General features: G+C 57.7%; 1 protein-coding gene across 6 annotated transcripts in view; it reads left to right on the top strand.

The window, feature by feature from the left end:
- The first annotated feature begins 1,987 nt into the window (after window positions 1-1,987).
- LOC122488236 (kielin cysteine rich BMP regulator) overlaps window positions 1,988-19,648 on the top strand; it is a 31,066-nt gene continuing 13,405 nt past the window's right edge. For 2 of the 6 annotated variants that reach the window (XM_043589479.1, XM_043589478.1), the window contains exons 1-23: window positions 1,989-4,574; window positions 7,107-7,273; window positions 8,142-8,331; window positions 8,421-8,497; window positions 9,196-9,280; window positions 10,914-10,981; window positions 11,179-11,275; window positions 11,418-11,500; window positions 11,729-11,822; window positions 12,922-13,004; window positions 15,737-15,830; window positions 15,937-16,016; window positions 16,094-16,187; window positions 16,520-16,605; window positions 16,680-16,761; window positions 16,996-17,148; window positions 17,238-17,344; window positions 17,422-17,515; window positions 18,182-18,355; window positions 18,497-18,579; window positions 18,732-18,825; window positions 18,926-19,114; window positions 19,411-19,581. In XM_043589479.1, the coding sequence (XP_043445414.1) occupies window positions 4,496-4,574; window positions 7,107-7,273; window positions 8,142-8,331; window positions 8,421-8,497; window positions 9,196-9,280; window positions 10,914-10,981; window positions 11,179-11,275; window positions 11,418-11,500; window positions 11,729-11,822; window positions 12,922-13,004; window positions 15,737-15,830; window positions 15,937-16,016; window positions 16,094-16,187; window positions 16,520-16,605; window positions 16,680-16,761; window positions 16,996-17,148; window positions 17,238-17,344; window positions 17,422-17,515; window positions 18,182-18,355; window positions 18,497-18,579; window positions 18,732-18,825; window positions 18,926-19,114; window positions 19,411-19,581 (2,524 nt within the window). In that variant the 5' untranslated portion in view covers window positions 1,989-4,495. Of the gene's footprint in view, window positions 4,575-7,106; window positions 7,274-8,141; window positions 8,332-8,420; window positions 8,498-9,195; window positions 9,281-10,913; window positions 10,982-11,178; window positions 11,276-11,417; window positions 11,501-11,728; window positions 11,823-12,921; window positions 13,005-15,736; window positions 15,831-15,936; window positions 16,017-16,093; window positions 16,188-16,519; window positions 16,606-16,679; window positions 16,762-16,995; window positions 17,149-17,237; window positions 17,345-17,421; window positions 17,516-18,181; window positions 18,356-18,496; window positions 18,580-18,731; window positions 18,826-18,925; window positions 19,115-19,410; window positions 19,582-19,648 lie in introns of those variants that run through there. The other 4 variants (XM_043589480.1, XM_043589476.1, XM_043589477.1 and 1 more) reach the window with 4 other exon arrangements.

Here is a 19,648-nt window from a genome sequence, read left to right as displayed (position 1 = left end):
CTGACCAGCCTCCATCTGGCGCCTCAGAGCCACAAATTGAGTTGGGTCAGTTCTGACGCAGGCCGTCAATGATAGGCTTTGCCTCTGTTTGGGATCTGAAGCCTGGGGCCCTGACCCAGGATCGCAGGAATAGGGGCCAAAGGAACTTCTGAGACTCAGTAACCCCAACGCAATCTTTGGATTTTAAAATGGGGTTGAGGCAGTGGGAAGAGAGACCCCTGTGTGTGCCCATCCACCGGTACCTGCCAAGCAACCCCCATGGCCATACCCTGGGATTAAAGCAGAAAGGGGCGGAGCTGGCAAAGTGGACCTGCTGGAGGGGCGCTCCCAGCCCATTGTGCAAGGGAGCATAAATCTTGTAAATTTTGCACGCATAAATCTTGTAACTGCATGCATTCCCAGTGCTGTGGGAGAACCGAGGAGAAGCGGAAGTTCCCCGTGTGCGGGAGTCATGGGCGGTGGGTGAAGATCAACAACATCTCCATAGCGGTTAGGTGTCAGAGCTCTGGTGGAGCGCCAGTCCCCCGCTCTCCAGCTGAGTGAGTTTGCCTAGGCTGCTTAAACTCTCCAAGCCCCCGTTTCCTTGCCTGTTGGAGCCATTAAGGATAGCAAGAAGAGAAATGGGTGGGAAGAAGAGGGAACTGCCAGCAGGAAGCTACATGTATGTATCTTGTCTCCTCTTCCCCCAACTTCTCAGCTTGAGAAATGAAAGTCACAAAAGAGATTGAAGACACCCTAGGTTGGAATAAGCACAAGAATGACTGGCAAGCTCCCCTCCAGGCTGGAGAACCTCAAGGCTTGGAGGTCCCTGTATGGGCTCCTGGAAACCTCCCCGCCCCCGCTCCCCCCCAGGTCCTTGCTCTGCTGCAGGATTCAGATATGCAATCTGATTGCATCGGTCTCTCTATGCCAAAATCAAAACAACAAATGTACACACACTCCTAAAATCCCAGCAGGTTCAATCCAACAAGGAAGTATTCGGTTCCAGCTGTGAATATTAATCTGCGCAGTGTTGGTCAAGTGTGGGGACTGGTATGTCGTACTGAGCAGTTGTGCCGCAGCTTGGCACAGAGCCTGGAACATCGTGAGGTGGACCTTGGCGGGCGTTTTAAGGACAGGCAAAGGATGACCTTCCTGGAGGGGGACCGGTGGGCTACCTACTCTGGATTTGGGGGAGGGGTAGCCAGGCTGTGGGATACAGTTGTGAAATTCAAATCTCAGATCTCTGATAAACAACACAGCCCCCACCTGCTGTAGCAGCTCAGCTGGTCAGCCAGGGGTAGCCTTTGCCTGGGGGGGACATGATGTTGTGAGTGGGGAGGGAGGGTCCTGGGGGAATCGGGAGGCTGGGAGAGGAGCTGCTGAGATTGCGGACTCAGGGGCAAGTTGACAAGGGTTGTGGGGGTGGGGGGTTGGGGGCCGGGATCCTGCACAGCCTGTTGCAAAATGCCATCTCTAAACGAAACCGCATGGTCTACACATGCTTGCATATGGTCGTGTGAGCCAGGTGAAGGGTGTGGAAGAGCATACCCGTGTCACCCTTGGTCACCTGGGGGTGGCAGTACATGGGCAAGGGAAGGGCCTGGGGCAGATGTAAACGATAAGCTTTGTTTTTTTTTTTTTTTTTAATTTTTTTTTTCAACGTTTATTTATTTTTGGGACAGAGAGAGACAGAGCATGAACGGGGGAGGGGCAGAGAGAGAGGGAGACACAGAATCGGAAACAGGCTCCAGGCTCCGAGCCATCAGCCCAGAGCCTGACGCGGGGCTCGAACTCACGGACCGCGAGATCGTGACCTGGTTGAAGTCGGACGCTTAACCGACTGCGCCACCCAGGCGCCCCAATAAGCTTTGTTTTTATACCTTTGTAGTATCTCATTTCATTTGTCACAACCTGTATGGTTTGAAAGATAACAAGTGAAGTACAAGAAATTAATCATTTACTAATCCTTTCTGTCTCTCCCTCCTCACAACTGCCTTTTGCTCCCAGCCAGCAAATCCAGAGAGAAAACCAACCTGCTGCTATTGGCAGTGCAACCTGAAGCAGGTAAGGAGCGGGAGGCAACTTACGTTGGGGTCTTCTGTGGGCCGGGCACCGTGCATACGTCGGGCGCACACACACATCGACCTGCAGACTCGGCGGTAAGAGAATCAACAAGGGATGTTGAAGACCAGGGACTAGCAAGGGTGGGAAGCCATCACCACTCCTGAGCTGAGAGGACAAGGGGAAGGAATAGCGTCATCATGGGAGCCAGGTTAGCAGAAGGAGGGAAGAAATACCCCTAGCCACTCTCCTCTCCTGCCTTCCAGGCCTCGCCTGTGCCTCTCGTTGGCTGACCCCAGAGGTGGCCAGGGGGACGCGTCTGTAGGGGCAGAGAGGGAGGAGAATGAATGGGAGGAGGGAGAAATGGAGAACCACCAGCACAGACAGCGAGTGCGGAGCAGGAGTTGACCTCAGAACTTCAGCTGCCCTACGTAGCAACATGTGCTCCTGTGCCCGCACGTCCCCCCGGCTCCCACACACCACTCTGTCTGTGGGGCCACCTTGCCAAGTAAAGGCTCAAGCCCGAGTCTTTCCTTCTTTCTCTGGCCAGAATGTCCTCTTCTAAGGGAAGGGCTGGGTTTTGGGTCGGGACAGCTGCGTCTGGCAGAAAACGTGAGTCCTGTATTCCAAGCCCGACACCTATGATCCCGTGCTCACACTCCTCCTCTGCCAGGAACCCCATTTCCCCTTCTCTTGACCTGCATGGGGCATTCCACCAAGGACGATGTTTTGTTTACTGCCACATCCCTGTATCTGGCTTGATGCCCGGCACAAAAGAGGCTCACAGTAATCACTCGTGGTGGAACCCAAATGACTCTCCGGATGCCCTTTCCTCGGGGCCCTGGACTTTTATGTTATGGATTGGGTTTTCCAGAAGCTTCTTTACCTTCTGTTGCAGATAAAGAATGTACGGAGCCCTCTTTCCAGCCATTAATTTACATAACCTTCACAAAACACTCAATTGGGGGGGGGGGTGTTGTTAGAGCTACAGGTCACACAGCTAAGAAAAATTCACCACTGAAAGTTAAATGACTTGTCTGGAGTCACCGGTAGAAAGTCCCATCAGACCCAGGGTTTGGTCTAGCAGTTCTCACCACAGTCTGCGCTTAGCCTCTGCTCCACCCAGTCTCCCAGGGGACCTGCCTTGTAACAGGCACCGCTTTCTTTAACCTTGATGGGACCAGAGCTGCTACTTCCTTGTTTCTTTTCTGGCCTGCTGGCCCTAGCTTTCCTCTGCTCCTGTGAGCCCAGCTCCAGGCCCCCTGAGGCCAGGTCTCAGCATTGGCTCATTGGCCGCCCCTCCCCCTACTGCCAATGTCTTAGGCCTCTTTAGGGGTCCACATTCCTGGGGAGAGATGCTGTCCTCTCTTAAGGCGCATGGGGAGTGGGCTGGCGGGACCTTTAGTCCCGGCCTGGGCTGGGGGAAGGGTGGCTTCTGACTTGCTGGCCTTTACAGCAGGGACGGAGACTGCTTTGGCAGGATTCATGGCTCCACCCTCAGTGTCCCTTTGCCTGTGAGCTAGGGGCCCATCCCCACCTCCCCCTGCTTCCCAGCTGCACTGAGGAGTTTGTGGCCAGCTTTCTTCACTTCCTCCCTTTGGCCCCCTCTGCCTGCTGAGCCCAGGGCCCAGCCCTGCCCCCAGTCCAGGCTCACCCCCGCCCCTAGGCCTGACTTTAGGAACTGGAAAATGGGCAGGGACCAGCCAGCAAAAGGAGGGCTTGGCATTTGGGGCCAAGCCTGGGCTTACTGGAGGTGGCTAGGGGTGGGGAGTAGAGCCCAGGAAGGAAATGTATAGGTGGACAAAGGAGGACGAAAGCGGGAGCCCCTTGATTCCAGAGGTCTGGAGCAGCACCTATGGCTGTTATTTGTTATTTACTGAGCACTTAGCGTGTGCCAACCACTACCCTAAATTAGTTTTATATTCTCACTGCCAGTCTATAAAGTAGATAGTATAATCTTCAGTTTACAAACAGGGAAAGTGAGGTACAGTTAGGGGTCTAAGGGCACACGGATTTGGCTAAATAGGGTTTTGAACCCAGCCCAATCCTCTTCTCCTGCAAGCAAGAAAAAAGCTGAACTGGGAACCCAAGGGCAAATGGAATAACCCTAAGGGGGCAGGAAAACCAGCTGTCCCAGGGCCCCAGAGTGACAAATCCATGTTTATTGTCCGGTCTTCTCCAGGGATCACGTGCAGGAGACGGTCCCAGCTTCCCGCAGGGCTGGGGCTGCTCTCCCGCCGCCTTACCTCTGAGACAGGGCTGGGGTCAGGATGGAGCTGGGGTCCAGGGCGCGAGGTGCCCATCAGGGAGGCAGGCGCCACCCCGGGCGGGATGACAGACTCCAGAAGCCCTCCCTGAACAAAGACTGGGTGGGAGGCGGCCTGGTGTGTCCCCACCCCGCCTCCCCCAGCGCCTGCTGAGCCGCGACCACAGACAGCGAGGCGGAGCGAGCATGGCGGGGCCCCCGGCCGCTCTGCTGCCCCTCGTCCTCCAGCTCACGAGCGTGGCCGTGGCCTCCGCGACGGACGGAGGTAAGTCGGGGCGCTGAGGGCCTGGGGGCGGCCGGGAAGGACCCCATTTCTTACTCAGCCCAGCCTGAGGGAAGGAGCTGGCGCCAGGCTGCCTCTCCCGACCCCCAGCCTCGGGGTGCGGGCGCCTCTCGGGCGGCCTCGGTCCTCCCCGTCGGTGGAGGAGCCAGCAAGGGGGCGCCGCCCTGAGGTTGAGGCCCCGGGCCCAGAGGAGAGAGAGGGGGCTCCCTGCAATGGCTGGAGAGGAATTCCTGCAGGCAGCGGTGGGGGAGAGGCTGCCCTGGAATCTGGGAGTCTGAAGTTAATTATTTGTCTTGAGAAAGGGGGAAAAAAGGAGGCCCGCTATGGGAGCCGACTTTGAGGCTGTGTCTGGCCTTCTCCTAGGAGGGCAGGCAGGAAAAGAGGGGTCAGTGCAAGCGCTTGGCAGCCGGCTGGGGAGAGGGGAGCCGAGGACAATTCCATGGGGAGCAATCAGGCTCCGTGAAACAATCAGGAGCTCTTTCTGCTGGTCTCTCCAGGCAAGGGACTGGTCCTGTCTTCCCTGCCGGAGACCCCCCAGCCTCTCCCTGCCTCCCTTAGTGTGACTGCTTAAATAGGTCTGGAGGAGGGGTCATGGGGTGGGGGTGTCAAGCCGGGACGGGAAGGGGGGCGGTTGACGGTACTGATCATCTGCAACTGCCCTTCGGGGCGCCAAGAAGAATGCTAGATACTGGAGCCATACCAAGGGAGCACAGTTGCAGGTGACAGGATACCCGGCAAGGGAGGGGGATGGGAATGTGCACAAGAGGTTTGGGTGCTGGCGTTTGTTGGGGCGTTAGACCCCGGAGGTGGGGAAGAGCAGGGCACGGGGGCATTTGCAAAAGGTCACCTTTCGACTTGCTGCTGGGAACCTTCAGATGTGTGACTTAGAGAGGTGGGTGCCAGAGAGGAGGAGCAGGTGGAGGCAGGAGGTGGGCTTTGGCTTCAGCCTCCTGAGTGGAAAGAGGGGAGAGAAGAGGGAGGAGTGGGTTGGGGACACCTGGGCGAGACCAGAGGCTGGTGGGTTGGGGGGTACAAAACGGGGAATCTGAGCCCCAGATCTCTTAGTAGGCGGGGATAGCATTTCCCAAGCCAAGGAACTCAGGCCAAAGCAGGTTTGGAAGAAAGAAGGCAACTTGGGTTTCAGATTAGACTCTCCAACCCCCGCTTGGGGGTGTGGGGACAAGGGAGTGGGTGACACAGTCCCTTACCTCACAGGACTAGTGTCTTGGAGAAACCCAGGCCCGGCCTCATTAACGAGCTGCCTCTGAGGGAAAGACCCTCCTCTCTCCGTCCTCCTCTTCCTCCTCCAGCCCCTCCACTGCTCACCCCCCACCCGGAAGAGCGATCTGGTCTGTGGGATGTCAGTGGAGTCAGCCTATCCCCGCCCCACGGTGTTTACTTTCCTGACTGAAGGGGAAGGGTTAAAGTGAGGTGGAAATGGCTGTCCAACCTCAGGCCTGAACTCAGAGAAACCCCCTTCTCTGACGCAGTGTCATCAAAAAACCAGGGACAGGCTGTCTTTATTCAGCCTGGTGCCTTGGGAGCTAGTGGGGGCCCTGCCAACTCCTTCCCCAAACCCTTCAAGAAATGCAGCCCCCTCTGCCCAGTGTGGGGTCCTGTCTTCCAAACCATGCAGGGGAGGAGGGTCACCCTGTGCCCCACCCCTGTCTACCTGCCCACTCACCTGCCAGGGAAGGAGACATGGTCTGTGAGGGTGCTGGCCTGAAAGCGTGGAAAGAGGAGAAAGCAGCCCTGGGTGGACCAAAGTGACCCAGACCAGCTTTCCCGAGTAGCAAGAACCTCTGTTGGGTACCCAGTGTGGGGGTCCCCAGGCCCCTCTACCACAGGCCTGGAAATAGTGGCAAGGCTGGGCGCGGGGTGGGGGTGGAGCAGAGGGAGCAGTTGCCCCTCCCTGTGCACATTCTCTGGAAGCAGTGCCCTTGCTGACAGGTGAGGACAGGCAGCTGGGGGGCCAGGGCTGCTCACACCAGACCCCGGGCCCCATAAAGCAGCCCCGCCTTTCGCATGTCCGTCTCCCTCTCCTGCCCTGCAGCCTGCACTGGCTTCTGGGCCCTCCCAGCCTGACTCGTCAGCTTCCGGGGCGAACCCTGGCCAAGACCCTGGCCCATGTCAAGATGGATGACCCTGACACGCTCCCCGTGGCTGGGGACCCCTGCAGCATCAGGGAGGCTACAGGGAGGCCCCGGTCTAGACACTCCACCTCGTATCCCCAGCAGGTCAGGGGCCCTGGGGCTGATACCTGACCGAGGTTCTTGCTACTTGGGAAACCTGGTCTGGGTCACTTTTGTTCACCTTCTCCCTTCTCCTTCCACGCTTCCGTGCCAGCACCCTCAGAGACCATATCTCCTTCTCTGGAAGGTAGGTGGGCAGATGGACAGGGGTGGGCCACGGGGCGACCCCTCCTTCCCTGCATGGTTTGTAAGACAGGACCCAGGAAACCTTGCTAGGAAACCTTTCACCCACAGGCCCACCTTGGATTCTTGTGCTCTTCAGGTGGGGTCATCCTCCCAGAGCCCCCTGGGCTTGCTGACATCCAGGACTACCAGCAGCAGGCACCAGCCCGCTCCTCATCCCATGCTGGGGCCCCACGGGAGCAATGGCGCCCCCTGGAGGCGCGACTGGAAAGGCTGGAGGCCCAGATGATGGAACTCAGAGAGCAGGTAGTGCTGGAGGCCGGAGGGCTTGTGGGGGGGGGGGGGGGGAGGGTAGGGCAGGTCTTGTGTAGTGAGAGGAAGGAAGGATTGGACTTGGGGGAGGGGGCCCAGGAACTCTAAAATAGAGTTTTATTTTATTAGTTTTTTTAATGCCAGCTTTTTGCTTTTATTATTTTTTTTTAATTATTTTTATTTTTATTTATTTATTTATTTATTTATTTATTTTAATTTTAGAGGAAGAGCACGAGCGGGGGACAGGGGCAGAGGGAGTGAGAGAGAATCTTAAGCAGGCTCCATGCTCGGTGTGGAGTCTGACTCGAGGCTTGATCCCACGACCCTGAGATCCTGACCTAAGCCAAAATCAAGAGTCTAACGCTTAACTGACTGAGCCATCCAGGCACCCTGAGTTTTATTTTAAACGCACATGGAGAAATTCTTATATGAACAGCTCTTCACATCGATTCTTTCATATAAACGAAGAGCCTCCGGAGTATTTATTTTTTTCCATCTAGACTTTCGTATTCTTTCATGTGTTTGACAAATATTATGGAGGACCTACGATACATAAGGCATCATCAGGAAAGATTTTGGATGGGTAAAGGACTTAAACTGTTATAGAGAGGGGATCGGGTTCCCTTCTGCCCAAAGGAGAGGTCTGGGCACACCATGTCCCTCTGGGAGCCTGTCCAGACTCTAGGTCCTGAGAACTGTGTCTAAACTGGACGCTGTGTGGAGGGCACCCACCTCTCCCCTGGAACTGTCAGATTTCCTTCTCGTCCTGCTCGGTCTTCACACCCTACAAATCTGCGGGATGTGTTGGGTAGCGGGGAGCTGACCCAGTGCTCCCCACTTTCCCCTCTCCCTCTTTCCCCAGAACAAAGAGCTGCAGGCGAGGGTGAGGCAGCTGGAGTCCTGTGAATGCCGCCCAGCGTCTCCCCAGTGCTGGGGGCTGGGGCGGGCCTGGCCCGAGGGTGCTCGTTGGGAGCCTGACACCTGCACCGCCTGTGTCTGCCAGGATGGGACCGTGCACTGTGACCCCAAGCCCGACCTGCCCCACTGCCAGGGTGAGTGCCACCCTGTCTGCCTGCCAGGACCACCTCGGCACCTAGAGATGGCCGCGAGTGCCTGAGTGACAGCACTATCTTCTCCCCAGGCTGCAGCCACAATGGTCAGACCTATGGCAACGGGGAGACCTTCTCCCCGGACGCTTGCACCACCTGTCACTGCTTGGTGAGTTCCCGCGACCCACCTGGATATCCCATACTTGGCCCCCTCACCTGCTTCACTTAAGCTACCGGCCACTGCGACCCGGTGTGCTCAATGTCATGTAATGGGGTCTGCCTGCCCCTCCCCCAAAGTTTTGGCCGCCAGTGGCTCCGGCTGATTCCTAGTGGCTATATTTTCTGGGGCTTAACCCCCCCCCGCACCACACGCACATGGCGGGGGCCCCCAAACCTCTCTGATTTGGGCCTGGCAAACAGTGGCATGGAGGGCAGAGAGGATGGAGTTGCTTGTCTTCCTACATGCCCCCTCTCCTGTGGACCCTCACTGTCCCTGCCCATCCACCCGTCCCTGTCATCTACCTGCCTATTCCCCCTCACTCGGCTCCACATCCACATTCTTCCAGCCTTTCCTTCCTTGCTCCTCCGTTGAGGAAGTTTTCAGTTCCCTTCCTAGGATCTCTCCACTCTGGGAACTTGCTGGCACCTGGAAGAGATGCTTTCTGGGGGCCAAGAGCAGTAGGAGATGATGGGAGTGGGGGTAGGGTGTCTCTTTCCTGCCCTCAGACCGAAGGTAGCCCATGTACCCTGAGCTGCCTCAACTTCTTGCTCCTCTGGTGTGTCACAGCCTGGGGTGAGGTTTCAGTTCTGGAGGCCAGGTCCTCGGGGTTCTGATGGCTGGGCAGCCACTAGTCTGCTTCCCCACAGGAAGGAACCATAAAGTGTACCCAGAAGCCATGCCCAAGAGGACCCTGCCCGGAGCCAGGAACATGCTGTCCTCACTGTGAGCCAGGTCAGCCTCCTGCCAGCCTCGCCTCCTGCACTCATTCTGGGGCCCCCAGAGCCATCGTCTGCCCCCTGCCCCCTGCCCCCTGCCACATGCCCAGAGAGTGCCTGCCCACCCACTCTGGCAGTAGTTAGGGAATTCAGAACGGAAGCACAGCCAGCAAATACTCACTCCGGCCTGGGACCGATCCAAAAGCTCTGTATGATCTTTTTCCTGCCCCCAGGGAGCTTCTAATCTAGTTGAGAAAATAAACAGCCAACATAACACAAGATTTAAGATCCAATGAATAGAGTAAGAGAACGTAAAGAAGGGCAGTATGTGGTTAGCTGCCAGAGGCTCAGTGGTAACAGACTGCTATAAGCCTTGCATTTTGGACTTTCTTCTGTGGGCAATGGGGAGCCATTGAAGGCTGCAGAGCTTGTTCAAAGGAGTGTTTTAGGACTAACCATCTGGTATGGACTGGATGCAGACAGAACCATCTGGTATGGACTGGATGCAGAACTAGTTAGCGGGCTAGTACAGTGGTTGTCTAGGCATGGAGCCAGGGACGGCAGTGGCTGCAGAGGGCGAGGTGTTTCTAAAACAATGGGCAGGAGCTGGTGGGTTAGACCCCATGCAATAGTGGGGAACAAGGAAGGCAGTGGTGCCAGTGACATGAAGGGAACTGGGAGGAAGTGGATGCAGGAGGCAGTGGCTCTGCTGGGGGATGTTACTAGCTCCGAGTCAGGGAGATGGGGTTGCCTGATTTACCCCAAAAAATACAGGATGCCTTGTTAGATTTGAGTTTCACATAAACAACACATACTTTTTTGGTGTAAGTCTGTCTCATGCAATATTTGGGACATACTTATACTAAAAAAAATATGGATCGTCTACGTGGAATTCAAATTCGACCCGGCATCCTGTACTTTACGTGGCAGAATATCAGCTGATAGGGGCACAGGGTGGGTCAGAGGCTCAGGAGACCAGCGAGGTCTGGAAATGTAGACTGGGAGTCTTGGCCAGAGATGAGGAGTGGAGTCTTGGGAGTTGATGGATCCCAAAGAAAAGGGACACACACATTCTCTCTCTCTCTCTCTCTCTCTCTCTCTCTCACACACACACACACACACGCACACGCACACAGATTTCAGGACACGTGGTGCCTCAAGGCCACTGCTAGCTCATATGATATCTTCCGTGAAATTTTTTAAAAAGCACCCTTTCCTCAACACTTGCATCTATTGTAAAATAGCGGAAATCTGATTATGCTTGAGTCAGACGCTTTACTGCCATCTGCTGGAAAGTTGTAGTAAATAACAAAAATCTGTCTCCTGAATGGCGCCCTTTTTTTTTTTTTTTTTTTTTTTTTTTTAATTTATTTCTGAGACAGAGACCGAGCATGAACGGGGGAGGGGCAGAGAGAGAGGGAGACACAGAATCGGAAGCAGGCTCCAGGCTCTGAGCCATCAGCCCAGAGCCCGACGCGGGGCTCGAACTCACGGACCGTGAGATGGTGACCTGAGCTGAAGTCGGACGCTTCACCGACTGAGCCCCCCAGGCGCCGCCTGAACGGTGCCCTTTGATGTGGTTCCCTTGTGGGTGCTTTGGTTCCGGTACCCTGGGTCTCTTACTCGGGGGCCTGGCCCTGGTTTTTCAGGCTGCCCTGGAGGCCACAGGGATGGGGAAACATGGCAACCAGAGCCTTGTGTCATCTGCACCTGCCAGGTAAGGGAATCAGAGCCTAGTCCCGGCCGCCACGCACATCCCTGATGCTCGGCATGCTGAGCCCAATCTGGGGGCCAGACAGAGCTGCTGCTGCCACCCAGGCCTCGAGGCCTGCAGCCTGCTAGGCCCACCAGGCCTGCGGAGTAACTCAGCTCGGGCAGTGGAGAGGGAGGGAGGGCTCAGTGTCTGCCCTGCAGGCAGGGACCGTGCGGTGCCAGGGGCCCTCATGTGCAGAGCTCAACTGCCTGGAGAGCTACACCCCACCTGGGGAGTGCTGCCCTGTCTGCCGGCCAGGTGACCTCTCGCCCCACCCTGCCCCTCCATCCCCTCAGCCCTGGAGGGTCCGGTACCTACTTGGGGTCATGCCTTCCCTTGGGTGATGTCCACTCGCCCTGCTCTCTGCTGACCGGCCTGTCATCCTGACAACCCTCCCCAGGCTGTGAGTATGAGGGGCGGCCTTATGAAGAGGGGGCCAACTTCCTGTCCAGCGCCGACCCTTGTCTCCAATGCTCCTGCCTGGTGAGTCCCCACCCGCCTCGTTCAGGCCTTGCTCCTCCATATACTCTCCCTGCTCCCCCTTGGGTCACACCTGCTGGTCTTTCATATACCTCCCAAGACCTCCTGCCGGTGAGGCTCACCCTCCATCGCGGTCCTGTGCCCCACCCCTCCAAGGATGTCTGACGCTTGTCCACCCTGCCCTGTCTGGGAGCCAGACCGGGTGGCTTTACGGCGACTGGTGTATTACAGAGGAGCCTGGTTCGCTGTGCGCCCATCAAGTGTCCACCCAGCCCCTGCCCTGAGCCAGTCCTGAGGCCTGGCCACTGCTGCCCGACCTGCCAAGGTGAGAGCCCGGACCCTTCCCTGGTAGAGCTCCAGGTGGGGACGTCACAGCATTTCTTCAGCTCCAGAGCCCATTCTGCTGGCCCTGACCTGGGGGGTTGGTCAGTGGGGAAGCGATGCCCGGCCAACGCTGCTCTGGAGCTGAGGTGCCTGGGCTCAAATCCCGCCCTTGCCATTTCGTGGCCGGGTACCTCTGAGGGAGTTACTCTGGGTCTCGATTCCCCATTTGTGAGGTGTGGATAATGCCATTCTATACCTTGATAAATGCTGAGCATTTTCATTTGCTATGTGCACGGAAGACACAAGGGGCCCCCCCCTCCAAGAAGACCACTAGAGGGTGACACTGAGTCACACACCAGTACTGTCGCAAAGGCAGTATTAGAAGCAGGTGCCGGGCACTGTGGACACTCAGAGGAAGGAGACCTAATCCAGCCTGGACACAGGAAGGAAAGCGTCCTGGAGGCGGCGCGTCCTGAGTGAACCTTCAGGATAAAGAGCAGTTAGCTAGGGGAAGGGTGGAATAAGGCAGAGGGCATTCCAGGAAGAGAGGAGAGCTTGCACAAAGGCTCGGGACTGACAGCCATGTGAGGTGGGTGTGTGGTAGGCGGGAAGGTGCAAATGTACGTGAATGGCCAACGCTTACATCGAGAGGTGAGGAGGGGCCAAGAGCTGGGGGGAGGTGGGCGTGGCCACACTGGGTCCCGGGAGGCCTTGCACTGGAAGCCCTCAGGAGTCTAGGCAGAGGCATGGCCTGGTCTGGTCTGGGCTCAGGGCATGTGAAAGAGGGTCGGGCCCGGCTGAAGCTGCTATCCAGGCCGGCTCCTACCGGGCTTCCTCTGTGTCCATCTTTTTTTTTTTTTTTTTCTCCAACGTTTATTTATTTTTGGGACAGAGAGAGACAGAGCATGAACGGGGGAGGGGTAGAGAGAGAGGGAGACACAGAATCGGAAACAGGCTCCAGGCTCTGAGCCATCAGCCCAGAGCCTGACGCGGGGCTCGAACTCACGGACCGCGAGATTGTGACCTGGCTGAAGTCGGACGCTTCACCGACTGCGCCACCCAGGCGCCCCCCTCTGTGTCCATCTTTACCTCAACCCCAGGCTGCACGGAAGGTGGCTCTCGCTGGGATCATGGCCAAGAGTGGACTGCCCCTGGGGACCCCTGCCGGATCTGCCGGTGCCTGGTGAGTCCCTCCGCTGCTCCCACACCCCTCACCCCTCCCCATCCCCAGGCCAACCATATTCATCCCTCCATTTCACTGAGCACATCCCCTATGCACTGGGAGGGGACAGAGGTGGAGAAGACCTGATCCTGGGCGCTATGAGGGTGAGGATGGGGCTGTGCCCACCTCTATGCCCAGTTCTGAGCATCGTAGATGTGCAGCGTGGGTTTGCGAATGAACTCAAAGAGCTTGCAAGCTCCGGAAGTGAGGCAGGTCAGGATATGACAGGCAGCAACAGCTCAGGGGAGAGAGAAATGCAGATTACGTGGAGACATCTAGAACTGCGCTGTCCCATCTGTGGCCACCACCGCATGTGGCCACTGAGCCCTTGAAAGTAGCTGTCCAGTTGGAGATGGGCTGAAGTGCAAAATGTGGGATTTTAAAGACTTAGGACAAAAGAAAGGAATATAAAACATCTCATTGCTACTTTATGTTGAAATCCCTTTTGGGGGGGCGCCTGAGTGGCTCCATCGGTTAAGTAACCGACGTCAGCTCAGGTCATGATTCCATGGTTGGAGGTTCGTGAGTTCAAGCCCTGAGTTGGGCTCTGCATTGACAATGTGGAGCCTACTTTGGATTCTCTGTCTCCCTTTCTCTCTGTCCCTCCCCTGCTGGTACTCTCTCTTTCAAAAATAAATAGGGACACCTGGGTGGCTCAGTCGGTTAAGCATCTGACTTTGGGTCTGGTCATGATCTCGTGGTCCATGAGCTCGAGCCCCGCATCGGGCTCTGTGCTGACAGCTTAGAGGCTGGAGCCTGCTTCGGATTCTGTGTTTCTCTCTCTCCCTGCCCCTCCCCAAATCATGCTCTGTCTCTGTCTCTCCCTCTCTCTCTCTCAAGAATAAACATTAAAGTTTTTTTAAATAAATAAACATTTTTTGAAGTTTTTAAAAAAAGAAATAACTTTTGGATATAGTCAGTTGAATGGAATATATATTAATATTTAGTTTTCTCTGTTCCTTTTTGAAATTTGACTAATTTAATTTATTTTATTTTTTTGAGTGAGAGAGAGCACGTGTGTGCAAGCAGGGGAGAAGCAGAGAGAGGGGGAGAGAGAATCCCAAGCAGGCTCCGTACCCAGCACAGAGCCTGACACAGGGCTCGATCTCACAACCATGAGATCATGACCTGACCCAAAATCAAGAGTTGGACGCTTAACCCACTGAGCCACCCAGGCACCCCTACTAGAGAATTTAAAATGACTTACGACTTGTGTTATGTTTCTACTGGGCAACACAGATCTAGAAAATCTTCATGGAAGGGATGGTGTTTACCTAGGTCTTAAAGGGTGAGTAGCATTGAAGCAGGAAGAAGTGGGGGAAGACATTCCAGGTGCTATGAACTGAATGTTTGTGTCTCCCCCAAGTTCATATGTTGAAATCCTAACCCCAAGGTGATCGTATTTAGAGGCAGGGCCTTTGGGAGGTGCTTAGGTCATGAGGGTGGAGCCCTCATGAATGGGATTAGTGTCTTTGTAGAAGGGACCCCAAAGAGCTAGCTTCTCTCTTCAGCCACGTGAAAACAGTGAAAAAGCAGGTGTCTAGGAACCTGGAAGCCGGTCCTTTTCAGACACTGAATCTCCCGGCACCTTGATCTTGGACTTCCCAACTTCCAGAACTGGGAGAAGTAAATTTCTGTTGTCTATAAGCCCCCCAGCCTATGGGATTTCATTACAGCAACCCAAGTGGACTAAGACACCAGGTGTAGGGAACAGTCAGGGCGAAGCCTGGGGGAAGAAGGTGGGGACGTGGAAACGTCATGTCCAGGCAGGGAGCATCCTGAGAAGGGTTGTGTTTCAAGCCAGAGCCATACAGCTTCCTGACAGCCTACCGAGGTCTGAAGACTCCACTGCGAAGGCCATGGGGCATCCATCCCCTTTGCAACCACGTGCCTCCCTTCCCTGTTCACGTGGACCACCCTCCCGACACCTGTGAGAAGAGTCACTGGCTGCCCACTTACGGGACTGGACATAGTGAGCCCTGATGTAGGTGGGAACTCAAAGGGCGGGGGTCTGTCTGGGAACAGCCGTGGCGAGTAGCAGCAGCTACTGTTTACTCGCCAGCTTCCAGAGGTGGCTGTCACACCGGACACTATATCTCATTTCATTCCCGTAACAAGGCTGTGAGGACAGGACTATTACTGTCTTTGCCGATGGGTAAACTGAGTCACAGAGAGCTTCAGTAACGTGCTGGGCACCATAACAAAGTACCGCAAAGGGGTTTGGCTTAAACAACAGAAATGTATCATCTCGTGGGTCAGGAGGTCAGAAGTCCAAGGTCAAGGTGTCCTTCCGAGGGCTGTAAGAGGGAATCTGTTCCAGGCCTCTCTCCTGGCTTTTGGTGGTTTGCTGGCAATCCTTGGTATCGCTTGGCTTCTGCCTTGATCTTCACATGTTGCTCTCCCTGTGTGTGTCTGTGTTCAAATTTCCCCTTTTTTAAGGACGCAGTTTTTGGAGGGGCCACCCCACTCCAGTATGACCTCAGCTTAACTAATTATATATGCAGTGACCCTATTTCCAAATACGTCATGCTCTGGGGTGCGAGGGGTTCGGACTTCAACATATGAATTTGGAGGGGGGCACAGCTCAACTCATAACAACATCTAGTAAGCGCATCATGGGAACTCGACTGCCATTTCTGCCACTTGACGGAGCTCTAATGGCCCCTTCCCCTGCCCGCTGTGCCCCCTCCCAGGAGGGCCACATTCAGTGCCACCAGCGAGAATGCTCCAGCCTGTGCCCGTACCCTGCCCGGCCTCGTCCAGGCACCTGCTGCCCGCTGTGCGATGGTGAGTCAGTGGGTGGAGTCTGGAGTGGGGGTCCAGAAAGCTCACCTGTGGCCCAGCTCAGTCTCCCATGAAGGCCAGGACTTTAAGGCACCCTATTCCCCAACAGGCTGTTTCCTAAATGGGCGGGAGTACCGCAGCGGAGAGCCCGTGGGCTCTGGGGACCCCTGCTCGCGCTGCCACTGTGCCGTGAGTGTGGCTGGCCTGGCAGGGAGGGCCTGGCTTCTGGGCCTGCCTCGTGAATGCTGATCAGGCCCTGTTGGCAGAACGGGAGTGTCCAGTGTGAGCCTCTGCCCTGCCCGCCTGTGCCCTGCAGACACCCAGGCAGGATCCCTGGCCAGTGCTGCCCAGTCTGTGATGGTGAGCTGGGGACTCGAGTCACGGGGAGAGGGGCAAGCACTGGCCCAAGAGAGGCTCGGGAGGGGGGCGGGGTCGGGCGTTTAGACCTACAGGAAGCTCCCTTGAACTAAAAGTACAGGACAAGTCCTTGATCGGCCTAGGCTCCCGTCACCATGGGTGAGGGTCACGTTCTCACCTTCTCATGGCACACTGGGCACCATGGCGGGGCCCTTGATCCTGGAGGTAGGGGAGGCTGGCTCATCAGGGTTGGGGGGGGTGGATGCTTTGAGGTGACGTGAGGCTTCCCCATCAGCCTCCAGCCCTGCCCCCGGTCCCCCTGTCCTCCTGACCAGGCTGTGAGTACCAGGGACACCAGTACCAGAGTGAGGAGACCTTCCGACTCCAAGAGAGGGGGCGCTGCATCCGCTGCTCCTGTCAGGTAGCCAGTCGCGCCCTCTCACACCCCAGATCTGTCTCACCCCTTGAGGACCTCTCACCCGGCATCCCTCCTAGGCTGGCGAGGTGTCCTGTGAGGAGCAGGCGTGCCCGGTTGCCCCCTGCACCCTGCCTGACTCTGGCCCCCAGCTCTGCCCAGGTATGTGTGGGGAGGGAGAGAAAGAGGAACAGCTTCAAAGGAGTGCTGCTCGCAGGCGCTGAAGACGGAGGGGTTCCTTCACAATAAGGGGGGCCCTGTCCGGTCCACCAGCCACTCCCAGCGTGGGGTTAGAGGCCACCGTAGGCCTGGCAGAGCCAGGGCCCTGTGGTCTGGGAAGGTCAGGGGTGGCAGCAGGTGTCTCGGTTGCCATGGTGACAGCCCCCCTTGCGGCAGCCTGCGTGCTGGATGGAGAGGAGTTTGCTGAGGGGGTCCAGTGGGAGCCTGATGGTCAGCCCTGCACGGCCTGCTCCTGTCATGATGGCGTGCCCATGTGTGGGGCTGTGCTCTGCTCCCCACCCCCCTGCCAGCACCCTACCCAGCTCCCCGGTGAGTGCCCCACCCTGATCCGGCCTTTCCCCCCTGCTTTGTCCAGCCCACCCGGATCAGCTGGGCTCTGATCAGTCTGCCTCCCCCAGGTGCCTGCTGCCCCAGCTGTGAGAGCTGCACCTACCACGGCCAAGTGTATGCCAATGGGCGGAACTTCACGGACGCGGATAGCCCTTGCCACGCCTGCCGCTGCGAGGTACCACCCCAGGCTTGCTACTGCCCTGCTGAGCCCCTCCTGGAGCCCACCCCCATTGCCCTCTCCCCTGCCCCCAGGCTGGGACTGTGAGGTGCTCCTTGGTTGACTGCCCTCCCACAACTTGTGCCAGGCCCCAGAGTGGACCCGACCAGTGCTGCCCCAGGTGCCCAGGTATGTGCTTATTACACCTGTCTGGCTTGGGGGCCCCGGAGCCAGCTCTCCCATGGCCCCACGGGCTCAACACATACCCTAGCAAGCAACAGCCTTCTGAGTTGTTTTCAGACACAGCTTGGACTTTCTGGAACTCACAGGGTATGGGTAGGAGGGAGAGTAGAGAGATGTTTATCCCTTCATGTTCCTGTATGTCCCTTCCCTCCTGTTCTGTATTTCCTCCTCCAGTACCCTTACCGGTCAGATATATCCCTGTGTCTATATAAAGCAGCTCCATGCCACAACCGTTTGGGTCTGATGCGCGGGAGACTGGGTGCTGGGATGCAGTGTAACCTGGTCCCTGCCCCGCCCTCCTGGAGAGTCTGTACCAGAGCGTGTATCACAAACACAGGCACGTTCATGCACGAGCTCCTTGGCTGTCCACCCTCAGAGGCATACACACATGCATCAGGTAAATGGGCTCAAATATGCCTCCGCATGCGAGCGTGTGCTCGGAGAGATACCCATGCCTGCATACACAGACCCTTCTTCCACTCTCTCCGCGGTGCTTCCTGCTGGCATTTCCTCAGTGGCCCTGGACTCCAAGGATAGATGGGCTGTCAGCCCATGCCTAGAACTGTCAGTCCTCGCCCCCACTCCTGCCCCTCTCCCTGCCCCAATGCTCAGACTGCATCCTGGAGGGACAAGTATTTGTGGATGGCGAGAGCTTCTCCCACCCCCGAGACCCCTGCCAGGAGTGCCGGTGTCAGGAAGGCCATGCCCATTGCCAGCCTCGGGCCTGCCCCAGGGCCCCTTGTGCCCATCCGCTGCCTGGCAGCTGCTGCCAGAATGGCTGCAATGGTGAGGTGGATGCCATGGGGAAGGGGGGGGGGCGGTCTCCTGGGATGGCTTGGCCCCATCTGCCGGCTTTTAGGGTCGGAAGGGCAGCCTACCTGGGGAGGAATGGGCCCCTCCCAGGCCTATAGCTGCCCCCTCCCCCAGGCTGTGCCTTTGGCGGGAAAGAGTACCCTAACGGAGCAGACTTCCCCCACCCGTCTGATCCCTGCCGTCAGTGTCGCTGTCTGGTGAGTCTGCCACCTGGGTGAGAGGAGGAGGCTAGGGGAGTAGGGGTGGGACTTGGGAGACCAGGAGAGGGCCCCCAAGGTGGCAGTCAGAGGGGTGGGGGTCTCCTCAGCCTCCCACCACTAACCGGCCTGGCGTGGGCCCTCTGTTGCAGAGCGGAAGCGTGCAGTGCCTCTCCCGCCGCTGCCCGCCGCTGCCCTGTCCAGAGCCGGTCCTGCTGCCCGGAGAGTGCTGCCCGCAGTGCCCCGGTAGGATGCGCACCCCTCGGGCAGATCCGCATGGGAGGGAGGGGCGAGCCTCCGCAGCCTCTCCTTGGAGCCCTGACTCGCGCGCGCGCGCTCTCTGCAGCCACCTCCTCCGGCTGCCCGCGGCCAGGGGGCGGGGTCCCGGCCCGCCACCTAGAGCATTTCTCCCAGCCCGACGACCCCTGCCGCCGCTGCCTCTGCCTCGATGGCTCTGTGTCCTGCCAGCGGCTGCCCTGCCCGCCTGCGCCCTGCTCCCACCCGCGCCAAGGGCCCTGCTGCCCGTCCTGCGACGGTAACTGGCGCCCCCTCCCGGCCTAGGCAGCACCCCATCCCCACCTGCTCCCTCCAGCTCTGCCCCCAGCCTCACCCTACTTCGTCCCCTCTTATGACATGTCCCCCTTCCTCCAGCCCCTAACACTGCGCGACCCCAGTACCCCCCCCTTCCTCCGGGCCCACCACTCCCACGTCGGGGTTCTCACTAAGAATGTGGGGGGACACCGCCCGGTTGGCAGGGCCAGGGGGGCCGTGGTCCTGGCAGACGGCCACCACGACCGCCACTGCTCCCGCCTTGCTCGCCTGCCCGCCTAGGCTGCCTGTACCAGGGGAAGGACTTTGCCAGCGGGGAGCGTTTCCCTTCGCCCACTGCCTCGTGCCACGTCTGCCTCTGCTGGGAGGGCAGCGTCAGCTGCGAGCCCAGGGCCTGCGCACCTGCTCAGTGCCCCTTCCCCGCCAGGGGTGACTGCTGCCCTGCCTGTGATGGTGAGGGGCAGGGGACCGTGGGGATGAGGGGCTGGGAAGGCCGGGTCAGCGTCATCTTTACTGCCCT

The sequence above is a fragment of the Prionailurus bengalensis genome, chromosome A2 (genome assembly GCF_016509475.1).
Source record: "Prionailurus bengalensis isolate Pbe53 chromosome A2, Fcat_Pben_1.1_paternal_pri, whole genome shotgun sequence".
NCBI lineage: Eukaryota > Metazoa > Chordata > Mammalia > Carnivora > Felidae > Prionailurus > Prionailurus bengalensis.
This window is presented reverse-complemented; position numbering and strand designations above follow the sequence as displayed.